Source organism: Rhododendron vialii, chromosome 2a, assembly GCF_030253575.1.
Source record: "Rhododendron vialii isolate Sample 1 chromosome 2a, ASM3025357v1".
NCBI classification, from domain to species: domain Eukaryota; kingdom Viridiplantae; phylum Streptophyta; class Magnoliopsida; order Ericales; family Ericaceae; genus Rhododendron; species Rhododendron vialii.
The window spans coordinates 16,265,099-16,278,768 of NC_080558.1; the positions used below are offsets into that span (position 1 = coordinate 16,265,099).

General features: G+C 36.3%; 1 protein-coding gene across 2 annotated transcripts; it reads right to left on the bottom strand.

Moving 5' to 3' along the window:
• Nucleotides 1-2,355: 2,355 nt before the first annotated feature.
• LOC131310749 (peroxisomal membrane protein PMP22-like) lies at nucleotides 2,356-7,258 on the bottom strand. 2 transcript variants are annotated; one of them, XM_058337943.1, is made up of 7 exons: nucleotides 7,014-7,258; nucleotides 4,835-4,933; nucleotides 3,925-4,026; nucleotides 3,419-3,494; nucleotides 3,024-3,094; nucleotides 2,849-2,934; nucleotides 2,356-2,689 (listed from the first exon to the last, which is right to left on the bottom strand). In XM_058337943.1, exons 1-7 carry the CDS (start codon nucleotides 7,083-7,085, stop codon nucleotides 2,638-2,640), a joined length of 558 nt encoding a protein of 185 aa, XP_058193926.1. In that variant the 5' UTR covers nucleotides 7,086-7,258; the 3' UTR covers nucleotides 2,356-2,637. The 2 variants fall into 2 exon arrangements, with proteins under 2 accessions (XP_058193926.1, XP_058193918.1); XM_058337935.1 differs by having other exon boundaries at nucleotides 2,356-2,934; nucleotides 7,014-7,227.
• Between the last annotated feature and the right edge of the window lie 6,412 nt (nucleotides 7,259-13,670).

A 13,670-nucleotide genomic window follows, 5' to 3' on the forward strand; every position in this document is an offset into this window, starting at 1 on the left:
ACACTTAGCCTCAAGATACTTGCTCCTGATGCCATGGTACTCAGTAATGCTATGTGAAAATTCAGCATAGGAAGCCATGGATAAACCCTAAGATATGTGTGTATTCATTAACTAGAGAGAGACGCGTCTCTCTCTCAGGAAGCCATGGATAAACCCTAAGATATGTGTGTATTCATTAACCAGAGAGAGAGAGAGAGAGAGAGAGAGAGAGAGAGACGAGTGTGGATTTGTGGGAGAATTTCAGAAAGGCCAACCCTAGAAACTTTTTTGTATACCGGGTATACCAACCACTTGGTATCCCCCGTTCACAAAAAATGTGACACTTGGCAAACCATGCCAAGAAAAGAGAAAGGTTGAAATATGAGGACTTCAACTGTAATTTCTTCCTTCCCAAATGCGCTAAAACACTTCCTCCACTGTTTTTTCCCTCATAAATCCTGAAAACTTCAACAATTCCAAAAAATCTAAAATTTCCGTAATAAAATTTAACAGTAGTAAAATTTTCATTCAAAGCACAAAGATCAAACCAAAACTATAATAACCAAAGATTAAACAAAAACGACAACGCCAATATCACATCTTTTGCAAAATACCATATTCCCTCGATATCTTACTCATCTTGCTTGTTTCATTTCTGTAGTGCTACACCCATTACCACTGATTCTTCATAGTTGTGGCTAAAATAGTGGGCTCTAATAAGACAGCATGAGTTGTTTCTCAAAACATATTCAGACGTTAAGCCTTTATGTTGAGTGAATGAAGCATATTATTTAGGGAAGGACCTGAGCAGTTCTTTCGTTTGGCCGCCTCTTTAATCAGGAGTAATTGTTGAATAGACCCCAAAATTTGTAGAGAAACTTTTTGGTGTACCCGGTATACCACAAACTTGGTATCCCTCCTCACAAAAAATGTGACACTTGGCAAGCTGTAATTTACAAGGACTTCAAGTGTAATTATTCCTCTCCAATTCATATTGGGTTTTTTTCTGGCACAAGCGCCTCTTGGCACAAAAAAGCTAAACACCCCCGACCCCAAAAATTGGTTGTTTTTTTTTGTCCTTATTCAAATTTTTTTTCACATTTTTTAGTTTGTCGTTAATTTTTGAGGGATTATTGCATCGTCATGACGAGAGGAATCTTAAAAGTAAAAAATTATGATCGAAATCAAAAAAAAATTTGACGATGCAATAATCCCCCAAAAATTAACGACAAACTAACAAATGCGAAAAAAATTTGAATAAGGACAAAAAAATAAGCCACTTGGCTTATTTGTCCAAACAACGTGCTGCTGTCCCTGCTAATCTCTTTGCTATCTTCTCATCCATTTTTATATTTTTTTATATTTCCAGCTCCAAATAAAAAAAAGATCATTATTTTATGAATAAGTGACTACATGTTTCAAGGGTTTATTTTTTTAATTGTAATTTAAAGGTAAAGTATAAATTATGAGGATTTAGACCATTCCAAAAAATAAAAGGTCCGCAGTAAAATTTAACAATAGTAAAGTTTCCGTTGAAAGCACAAAGATTTAACAAAACTAGAATTGCCAAAAATTAAACAAAAACTACAATCACTATATCATTTTGTTTTGCCCTACGAATTCTAAGAAAGCCTTTACCAATATCCGTTGAAGTTGATTTTTTATAGGAACCCTCCAGAAAAATATTTTTAAAAAGATGAACGATTCAGATCATTTTGTGAAATCTCAATATAGACCCTACAAAAATATATGTGCAAAAACATATGTGCAAGTAGCACAGTTGTTTTAGCTTTTAGCATTTGTGCTGGAAAAAGAGATTGTTTTAGCGCCAATATGAATTGGAGAGGAATAATTACACTTGAAGTCCTTATAAATTACAGTTTGCCAAGTGTCACATTTTTTGTGAGGAGGGGATACCAAGTTTGTGGTATACCGGGTATACCAAAAAGTTTCTCAAATTTGTAAGGTTGGTCATAACATTATATTCTCTCTATGTACGTGCGCACGTGTGTGCTTGCTTGCTCTTTTGCTCAACCATTCTTTCTTGAGAGCATGAACATAATACTCTTGTTGGCGCAAATTGGGGAGTCCGAAGAATGCCTTCCGAGGGAAAAAGGGACATATATGCGTAGTTAAAGACCTATCCGACGATCAGGTTGAGCGAAAAATGGGCACACTTCGATATGGTGTCATCCAGACAGAGACACTCTGGAGCGTTATCGCTGACGACATAAATTAGTGATAAAAATTAGTCACAAACTATGCGGACAAACTAAGCGGTTATGGAGTATAAATTAGCGATAAAGATCCCACAGGCCCCAACTTTTTCTGTTCTTGTTGTTTATAGGCCTTATAATGCAACAACATGTTCTACTCTTTTGCTGCATAACATTGCAATCTTCACACTAGTATAATAGACAGTTTGAGCTTAATTAGGACACAGACTGGAGAGATTCGGTACATCACATTTCATACGAGAGAGAGAGAGAGAGAGAGAGAGAGAGAGAGAGAGAGAGAGGAAACAATTGTGTTCTGTCTTACACGCTATCAATCTAAAAGTAGACAAACACAAAAACAATTCTAAACGAGTTGCTGCTCACATCTCTGAGCATAAATCAACCGAGGCACAAATTCATTGCTAAAAATTCTCTCAATCGCTTAACCTTTGGTCAATGCAGTCGTCTTTGCTTTTAGATTCAAAAATATTCCCCTACAAAATTGGAGGAAGAGAACAAAAACAGCACATTCAAAACCCAATTTTCTTTAGTAAATGATGGCAATCAGACTCAATGGACGGCATATACATGAGAATATGGTACGCAGGAGCCACGGAACATATAGTAACAAAATTTGAGGTAAAAAAACGTACCAGCAACATGCTATAACGCTGTGAAAGATGACACGGAACTGCAGTGGTACATACTGGTGGTTTACCCATCCCACTACCGGCCAGAACTGAAAGTTCGTTAATCGGATATAATTCATTAATTACACAACCATCTCGTGATATCTATAACATTGGAAAGATGAAAAGAATGCAATACCGTCCACGATGCATACTGCACTGCTGGATAATCCTTTTTTATTTTAGCTTTCACATGGATCCAGGGCCTTGCTGTAGATCGAGTTATATTGCATAAGATCCTAATGCTTGAGATTTCATTTAAGTAACAAGAATTATTCATGTCTGTTATAATGCATGCAGCGTTTTACATCCATATGGAAACCAAAACAAATCCAAGGGTTGATAAAGAACTATCCAGTCATCTTGCAATCATTCAGCTGGCTTTCTGCCAAAATTGTGTGCACTAGACAACCACCAAAGTTTATCAGATCCAGGGTATTCTGGGGAAGTGATGAATTTGATCCCTCTGATATACTCATTTTGCAGATACAGCACTTAATACAAATTATTTACAAGTTTCGAATGTGAACTTACCCTCAACAACCAACCCATAGTAAACCATGAAAAGAAAGTTGTTCCAAGGAGAAGATGTCAACTGCTCCAGCGCCACCTGAAAATAATTTCACATGCATTTCAGCATCTCTCTCTCTCTCTCTCTCTCTCTCTCTCTCTCTCTCTCTCTCTCTCTCAGTGCGTGTGTCTTTGCATGCGTGCGCAACTTTTGCAAGCCTGCTATTACTGGCTGGCAATACTTTAACACCCAGTACGAAAATTAAGGCAAATTATTTGAGGTTACCATAAACTACTTTACTATTTCACATCATTATGCCACCCCGCAACAATAGCGAAAAGTGTTTATTTACATAAGAAGGAAAAGAAAAAAAAAACCTATATTGAATGGATGCCAAGAGACTAAATAAAAACTCATGATATCTTAGAGAGAGGCTAAAAGGCGATGGTTTTAAACCACACTACCACAGATTCAAAAGCCCACTCACTGTGCTGTCATAAACGAAGATCATAAGAATGCCGAGAGGTACCTTCTTAGCTACTGTTTTTGTATCCTTCTTCCCCTTGAAAAGTTTATCCAGCAATATATGAAGAAAATGTCCAAATGGTCCAAAATATGCAAATCCAAAAACCTGCAATAGCATTCATCAGTTTTAGCATGGATTGTTTGAAGAAAAACATGCATACCACTGGTTCATGTGAATCAACATATCTCAGCCACAATTACTCGAGATTACTAGATTAGCGTGATCATATTTTTAACTACATGCATAACATACAAACATTAGCGGCAACGCTGCACAAAGTAAGAATGATTTCATCGTTGTCATAGTTCTATATGTAGTCTCCTCCAATATGCTTCCACGTCACTGAGAAAGATACTTGAACCAATAGGGCGAAAAATGTTACGGGGACTCAATATCGTATTTACTGGAAAAAAGAGCAAAGTCCCAATATGCACATAGGCATATGGTACCGCTATATCCAATCAAGCAATAACCAGAGAAACCTAAATTCCACATCAAAATATCACCTTTGGTAACACGAACAAATCCATCACCATCAGGCCAAGGAGTCTCCTAAAATCTTTTGCCAAGCACACCCAATTAAACCACGTAAACTTTTAGAAAACATTTTGTAGAGATTTTAAGATAAAGTTTCACTTTTTTATCCACATGAATTTCGCATTAATGCATGTCTTTCCATACCTATTTTCGGCGAAAGAGGTTGTATTTCAACTTGTTATAATTGCATATGGTATGACTCTTGGAACTACAAGGTCTACAACACATTGTGAATTTTGATTACTTGGAAACATTTAACAACCCACAAGAATATCAACATCTACATTAAAGGTATGTACACTAGATTGGCAGTTGGCACATTAAGATAGAACTGAATTTATCAAAAAAGAAAAAAAGTTTTTCTTTCTTTTTTTACCACTTTAAGAAGAAGACGTCGCAGCTGAAGTTTCTGTATCCCGGAGAGCTTCTGAGCCACTATATCACTGATCGCTGACAACACTCCCGCCGTAATTGCCTAGCCCAAATAGGTAAAGTTCAATAAAGCAGAAGAATCAATAGTTATATTTCCGTTTGACCAAAAAAAAGAAAGAAGAATCAATAGTCATACAATATACTCCGAAAACAAAGAGAGTCAAGAGTAAACCCAATTCATCAAGCCCGTTTGTTAGCACTTATAAGCTTACGAGTTACTTATTGGCTTTAAAAAAATGACATAGTTTTGGTATCTGTTGTGAATCAATTGGCCTTTTCAGCTTATAATTTATATAACCCAAAAATGTGACTTTCTTGTACGATAGAAGTTCTAATTTTGTCTTAAGAGCATCTAAATAGTCAAATAGATACTGCGAGTATTCCTACATTCCAAATTCAGATGAAATGGACTTGAATTTAACATCTCTGTTTCAGAAGTTTTGAATTATATATGGACAAAACAACCAAATCTGTTTCGAATTAAAATACACAGAGAAAAAAGGATAATGGACACTCATCCAATTACAAACCATTTTACTGCTTATATATAAGTATATAACCAAACAAGTTGATAAAAAAATGCACTAAACAGACTCCGTTCTGCTAAGAGAAATAAGTACTTATTTTTTGAATTAAAGGTGATGATGTATGGTGAGAGAATGACTGTCTCATAAAGCGGAAAATAAGTTCTTAAAAAATAATAACCTTAGCGAAACGGAGCAACTTATTTTGAATCTTTCAAGGGTTTGGAACTTGTGGAAGAGAAGGGAAAGTAATTTAAGGAGAGTATGAGAACATATATGGAGGAAATTTTACTATGCCCAAGACTTGATTTTGCTATTTTCTCCTCACTTCCCTCCTAAAACAAACAATAGAAAGAGAATATCTTTTAAAATTTTCCCTTCTCTTCTTTTCTTGTCTACAAGTTCCACAGGATATCTCTGGATCTCCCTCAAGATTCATCTTGGACTGTGAGGAAGATCTTTGGTCTACGTAGGGATGGTCAAAGATTTATTCAGCATAGGATTGGGAATGGTGGAAACACTTTCCTATGGCTGGATAATTGAAATTCCCTTGGCCCTTTGTATCTTAAGTATGGGGTTAGGGTGGCATTCAATTTAGGGAGATTCCTAAATGCGAAAGTGAGCTCTATAGTTCATAATGGGAGATGGAGATGGCCTAGGAGCAGGAATGTTGTGGTTAAAGAAATCATGGAGAATACTGCTCCTCATCTGGTTCCTCAAGAAGATATAGAAGATTCAGTTATCTGGACTTTGTCTACTGCTGGTACCTATTCTACTAAGTCAGCTTGGGAAGCCCTACATTCCAAAGCACCTGATGTTGGTTGGTGACCCATGGTTTGGTATAAAAAACATGTCCCAAGGTGGTCCTTAATTTTATGGCTAGCTATTCTTGGGCGACTCTCTACCAAGGATAGGTTGCATAATTGGGGGATTATAAATGATAGTTACTGTGTGCTGTGCTGCGGCGGAGTGAAATCACATTCCCACTTGTTTTTCGATTGCCCTTTCTCTTCTTCTGTTTGGTTACAGGTCAGAATTTGTTGTGGCCTTCCAGCCCATGCTTGGGATCTTAATTTTGAAGTTCAGTGGAGTTCTTTATATGGCATTGATGGCAAGGGAGGTTCTATGAGGGTCACCCTGTTTAAACTATGTTTAGCAGCTTCTGTTTTGGGAGGAACGGAATGGTCGGATTTATCTTCAGGTGGGTCATGACTCTACTGGAGTTGAGAAGTTAATTCTGGATGAGGTTAAGAGTTGTGCTAGTTCCTGGATACACGAGCTCAAAACCCCTGACAATCTCAGAGTTTGCTGCGAGTGGAGAATTTCAGATTCAATTTTTTTGTAATTTTTTGTTTTCTTTGTTTTGGCTAGGCTGCTGCCTTTCTTGATGTATCCAGTTGGTTTTGGCTGTTTTCTTTCTCAAGGTTTTCCTTGAGGTTATGGGCTTGGTCCCTTTTATATTTTATAAAATTCTGCCTTTCTCCACAAAAAAAAAAAGAAGTTCCACAGGATAACATTACAATTGAGGCTAGACAGGGCCATTAAATCAAAAAAAAAACAGAGAGAGAGAGAGAGAGAGAGAGAGAGAGAGAGAGAGACCTTGGTTCTGAGGGGATGATGCTGAAGCTGAAACAAGTACTGTTGCAAACCCTTCTTTGCAATGGAACCCATCTCCCTCTCACACTGTATTTTCTTTTAGACTTCAGAGAGCTGAGAGAAGATCGTCAGATTTCTCTCTCTCTCTCTCTCCTCTCTCTCTCTCTCTGTACAAGGGTTTGGTGATAGGCGTGGGACTTCTCTGTGTGTGTTTTTGGTGGGACTTCTGCAGGACCGGACACTGCAATTAAATATCTGAAATGGAGCGATGGGTGCAATAAATACCTGAAATTGTAGAAATAGAGCGATGGGTCGGGTGTGGGTCTAATTTGGAACTTCCGTCCGCGTACAATTCACTGATGGTGTACAAATCGGCACGTGGAGTTTTTAAAAAGCCGGTAACGATGGGGGGACTCATGAAGAGGAAGGGGCTGCACCGGTCGACAACAGGATGAAAAGGGTAAGAGAATATGCGCGCTGGTGATAAGGGGTGTGTTTGATCTAAGTTTACTTTTGCAGTCAACAAGTTTGAGAAAATCTTATTTGCGGAGTAGCTGTAAATAAAATTTATGGGGCTTAATCTTGGCTGTCCAAAAGTGTTTTGGACGATCAGGATAGAAAACAATCTCTTAACGATATCTACTATCCGGATTGAAAACAATCTCTTAAAGGTATTAGCCTTTAACCTTTAAGAGATTGTTTTCAATTCGAATTATCCAAAACACTTTTGGACAGCTAAGATTATGCGGAGCCGTAAATAAGTTTTTCTCCAGCAATTTTATGCCTTTAGCCAACTTTTTTTCATTAAATTTTCTCCACCTAGTTTGGTGGAAACAACTTGTCCATATTAAACACCTTGTCTACTTTTTTTAATTTAGTGAAACCCCACCTTATTAATGAGAGATAGAGATGTGTTTATATTAATTACATCAAGAGCTGTGCTACGTGCACAGCAGCTGTGCACAGCGGCCTTTTTCTCTCGCCTCGGGTCGTACAAAGATGATCGGAGCCGCTCATTTTGTTCAAAATACGTCGTTTAAGGTCTTTGTAAAAAATGAGCTTCGTTAGAGGCGTTAACAAAACACCCAAAATCACTTCAGAATTTAGGCTAAAATTCTGAAGTGATTTTGGGTGTTTTATTAACGCCTTTAACGATATCGAACGAAGCTCATTTTTTACAGAGACCTTAAACGACGTATTTTGAACAAAATGAGCGGCTCCGATCATCTTTGTGCGACCCGAGGCAAGAGAAAAAGGTCGCTGTGCACGAATCATTTCTGTTACATCAAACCTAGATTCCATAATTTGTGGGTACAAAAACAAATGCTAGAATCATGAATAATTTTTGATCAGGTAAAACCACAAACACTTGCCACACACTGTTGCAAAAGGATTTTTTTTTTTTTTGGTCATAAACGAGAAGTGAAAGATAATGATATCTTGTCATGCACACATCGACATAAAATGGTAAAATTTTGGTCATTAAAATACTATGGCTAGTGCTAAAGGGTGTTCCTTGGGCATAGCACTACAAACTAGTGATTTTATTTATCTTTGAGATAAGAAGACCATTGTAACGACCCAACGCCAATTATCGTATATGATAGATGCTCACGAATTCTTGTATACCACTTAATTATTTTCTAACTTCCCAATGTGGGATAGTGGGTTCTCACAATCATTGGAGGCAATAGTTTGATGATCACATGAATCGGTGAAGACATTTCAGAAATTGGTGAACACTTTTGAATCGATGATCACATATTAAGTTTCACACTTTGACAGATTAAATGGGTTTAACAATTTAATTTGTTTATTTTTTTAGTTATGAAAAACACGAAAAATATTGCAAAAGCATCCCCTTTTTGATTTGCTACCATGCAGATTCATTCAAGTCAACAACTACTGATCATAGTCAAGTACTTAAAATCCAAATTAATTTTCCATCTGGTAGTTAACCTAATCTACGTGATTTTGCATGAACATAATTGATGAGAAATTAACCAAGCAAGCATGACAAAAAGATATGCACGAAAAATCCCAAAACCAGAAAAAGATCGCAGCAGGGAAGAAGGCATGAGGGATACAACGCCTCCTAGGATACAATGATGGAACAAAATACTACTACCTGTTTGTCCGGTCCACAAAACGAGAACGTAAAAATAATTCAAGTTTTGCCAAAAAAAATTAAATTTTTTTCAACATTTTACTAGATCTCGATGAGTTCTTTTAATTTATGAAAACGGATTGAATTTTTTTCTTAAAAGAAATGCATTATTTTTTAGTCATCGTTTTGCAGACCGGACAAGCATTTTGGGACAGAGGGATTATCTTTTCTTACAAAAAAAAAATCTATAGATAATCGGTTCTTGTTTTTAAGAATTCGGTTTCACACTTATTTACCATATATTATAGGACACAATGATTAGATAATGAGAGAAACTTATTTCCGGAGCAGCTGCATACAGTCTGTTTACAGAACCGTGCAATTTTAGCCGTCTGTTTCAGTAATCAAAGGTCCGGACCGTTTAAAACACTTTTGGACGATCGAAATTGAGCTCCATAAATATTTATTTTACAGCTGCTCTGTAAACAGGATTTTCTTTTAGATAAGAGAATTACATGGTATATGGAGAGCAATGTGCCAATAGCTCACGAGATAAATAAAAAATAAAAAATAGATCAGCCCTCGCTCAAAAGTCAAAAGTTTGAAATTCAAGTACGATCTAATAAAGGTTGGCGTGGCCTAATCGATCCGGTTCAATTTTCAGCACAAGTCAGCGTTTAAGATCATCGTTCCAGAAAATAAGAATAATAAGATATTGGTGGCCTTACAGTCTAGTTATTACATTTGTCTAAAGTGCTGGCACAAGCGTCTTGGTTTTAGATGACTTTTTTTTTTTATATATATTTTGTTTATTATTTGTTGTTTTTTCTATTTTCGGGTCGGTAGTGTCAACTTTTGTTGTACTGTATTTTTCTTATATATAATATATGGGATAATCTTGTTCGTAAAAAAAAAAAAAACTGCTGGCACAAATAATTTTTAAAATGCATCATGTACTCTTTCCTAAAATAAATGCGACCCAATAAGTCATCATAAATATCAGATTAAAGTAGTTTATATATGAATAGCCTCTATTGGACCCTAAAATAAAAGCATTTTGGATGATCATCTAAGGAGGACTCAAAATCTACCACGTGTACTGTATAATTCAATTAATGTAGAATAGTAGAGAAGAAAATTACAACAATATCATATTTCACTCGATCAAAGTAGCTAGATAAAGAGCCGGTCGGAATCTGAAGAAAATCCTAACCGTCCGTCTCACCAATAATGGGACCCGTGATGCTGCATGATTTGGACTCCTAATTAGCCTTGCCAATCACTATAATTAAATAGCAACCATCCATTAGGCATTCTCAAATCATTAAGCCCAATTAATACAAACCCACTTTTCCATATAATCCACTTTGTTACCAACGCCACTAAAAATGGAAGAAGAGAAGCACCACCAAGGCCTATTCCACCACCACCACCACAAGGAGGACAATAACAGCTCCCTTGATTATCTTGCGGTGGATAACAACCCCCTGATATGAGAAGGAACAGAAGGAGCACAAGCATGATGAGCACCTTGGTGAGCTTGGTGCCGCAGGAGCCGGAGCCTATGCCTTGGTAAATTAAAGTTTACATATATGTACTCAAAGTTTATATAATATCGATGTTACCAATTTATGGGGAGTACTGAGGATATGGTTGGAATTTCAAATTGTTAGGATCGAAACACACACACACGATTTACGAGTATAAAATAATAAAGAAATCGACACAACAATATACGTGATTTTCCAAAACTGGGTACGTTCACGGGAGCGAGAGAATAGTCTGTTGTTATTGATGATCACAATACATAGGGTTTTACAATAGAGAATATTTATATCTCATCTATTCTTGCCCTAATCCATATTATGGCTTGAATACAATTATAACACTGTACCATACCATACCTACACCCCCCCGCACTTCTCCCAAATTACGGAATGCCTAGGCCGAAGGCCCAGTCTACTTCGGAACTGTGATAGCCCAGTTGCATCGCTCCGTTTCGTTGCGCTTCGCTCCACTCCACTCCACTCGCAACTGGCCTTTATTGTAGAACTTCTCAGTACCTCTCATATATGAGCCACAAGTTCTAACACAATCCTAATCCCTTGATATGGTTGTATGGCGGACCCACCATAGGGCACGGGCCTTAAAAAAAATTTTTTTTTTTTTTTGCGGTTTTGTATATATGTAATTTATGTTGAATGCATATAAATAGTTACTTGCTGGTGCAGTGGTAAAGTGCTTTCTTTTTAACCAAGAGGTGTTGGATTCGAGACTTACCCCAGGTGTTGGATTCGAGACTTACCCCATGCACACCTGAAAGGTTTTTTTTGTCTTTTTCTTGCTAGTTTCCAGCTATGCAGTTTTGTGGAGAAGTGTGTGTTTTTTTTTGCCCTTTTTCCAAAAGGCAGTAGAAAATGTGTGTTTTTTTTTTCAAAAGGCAGTAGAAAATAGTAGTGCGTACCTTATTTTTTATACTATTCGTGGGTTCGAGTCTACCCCACATTGCATTTGTATACTTTTTGTTCCCAAAACTGTAATAATAGAGTTAGTAATAAAAAAAAATAGATGATGAACATGTAATAATGTTGTTTTAATGCATTTAGTCAAGGTGACCAAGTTTGCCCAAGTAGCTAATTATTAAAACACATATATACTTTAAAATTGTTAATTTATCATGAATACTAAAATTATTTTGGAGTAAATGTGATTAACTGTAACTCGTATATTACGGTTACAAAAAAAATTGGTGCCCCCGCTGTGTTAAATTTCTGGATCCGCCACTGGTCGTATGGCAGTAAATATTCCAAGACAGATATTGTATTCAAGAACATATATAGAATTTTCGTGTTATTTGGTATGTGACGTTTTAACTCTCCATCGGTCAGTAATGAGATTTTTTCGCTGAAAGAAATGGTTCTCATAAACCATATTGACCATGAAATTACACAACACCAGACCACAAGTATGGAGCTTCTTCCGAATGTCACGTCATTTTGTGTGAGATTTTCGTATAATGTCAACTCTCTTGTGGATGATATTAAATTTTCAAGAATTGTTTGGTTCTTTCACCAAACAATAGATCAAATATATTTTTTTAGTCAACAAAAAGGCATCTTCGATTGTTTCGTTTAAGAGTGAAAAGTTCGTACTGTCGTATAACACCACAATTTTATTTTGGTGTTCGTATACCATTAAGCATACATAACTATTTAGGCCCCATTTTGCTAACTAAAATAAGAGTACTTATTTTTTAATCAAAATCCTAGCCCTTTTTCTCCCTCGTTTTCAAAATCTTTGATTGTTTTTCTAGTTTAATCATAGTTTAGTTAAATCAAATCCAAACTTCTACTTTCTTTTTGAATTAAATTAGAAATCAATTGAAACTGCAGCAACTAAGCTTTTTACTCCCTACAGACGATCTCGGACTTAAATGCTAATCTACGGAAAAATTATTAATTCTTTGTTTTATAAATTAGTATATTTTTGGTTTGGAAACGACATATCAAAATCCTTTCACTATCTCTGGATCTACATATACTCCATATGTATGATGTTTTAAAACGAGACATATTCCTTAATCTCATATTTCCGTCCTTCGAATCACAAAAGTCTAAAACCTGCATGCATTTAGATGGACATAAATTAGCATTTTCAGTAATGAACAGGAAGAAAAATCACTTTGAGTGAGGGTAGTTTCATAAAATCGTCAAACCAAAGCTGAAGACGAAAGGTGGGAAGAAAGAAATGCCACTCACTCTTTATATACTGGAGGGTATAATTGGGTAAACATATATTGAGAAAATTCTTTATAGTTTTAAGGAGTCTCTATATACGACGTATCCGTTTAATTTTTCATTTAGAAGAATGCAAATGAAGCGTGGTTGAAGGGCAAGAATTGGCATTTAAAAGATTCAGATAATGTCTTTGAAGGAATAAATGCTTGGTTGGAGAGCAATTAACTCAACATTTTTAGTCAAGAGTCACTTTTTCAAATTGTCCGAAATTACCAAAAGAAAAGAACAAATAGAGGATTTGGAAAAGAAAATCAAGATATATAATCAAACAAGTATCTAGAGATTCTTCCCATCAGTTCTCAGATATTTTATTAATTCCTCTTTTAGTCTTCAAAACCATAGCAGTGTTTCTGGACTTAGGGGTTTTCTGATATCTCGTATTCAACACTTAAAATTGAAACAATTAAAGTAACAAGTGATTAAGTAAGTTTAGTGATTAAGTAGGTTTGATAACCACATTTTACATCATTTAACAGATTAAGTGCCACTTAAAATATAGTGTAAAAAGTTGATAAAAATTAAGTAGCTTTGAGTTATTTAATTCTGGCTGAATTTTTATATGCTTGCATTCAACCACCACCACCACCACCACCAATCCACCACCACTGTCGTCACTCAACCACCACTACACCACCACCACAACCGCCACCACTCCACCACCACAATTGCCATGCACCATCACTACTCCACTACCATGCTACCACCACCACAACCATCATTATTCCACTACTACGCTACCACCACCACAAACACCAT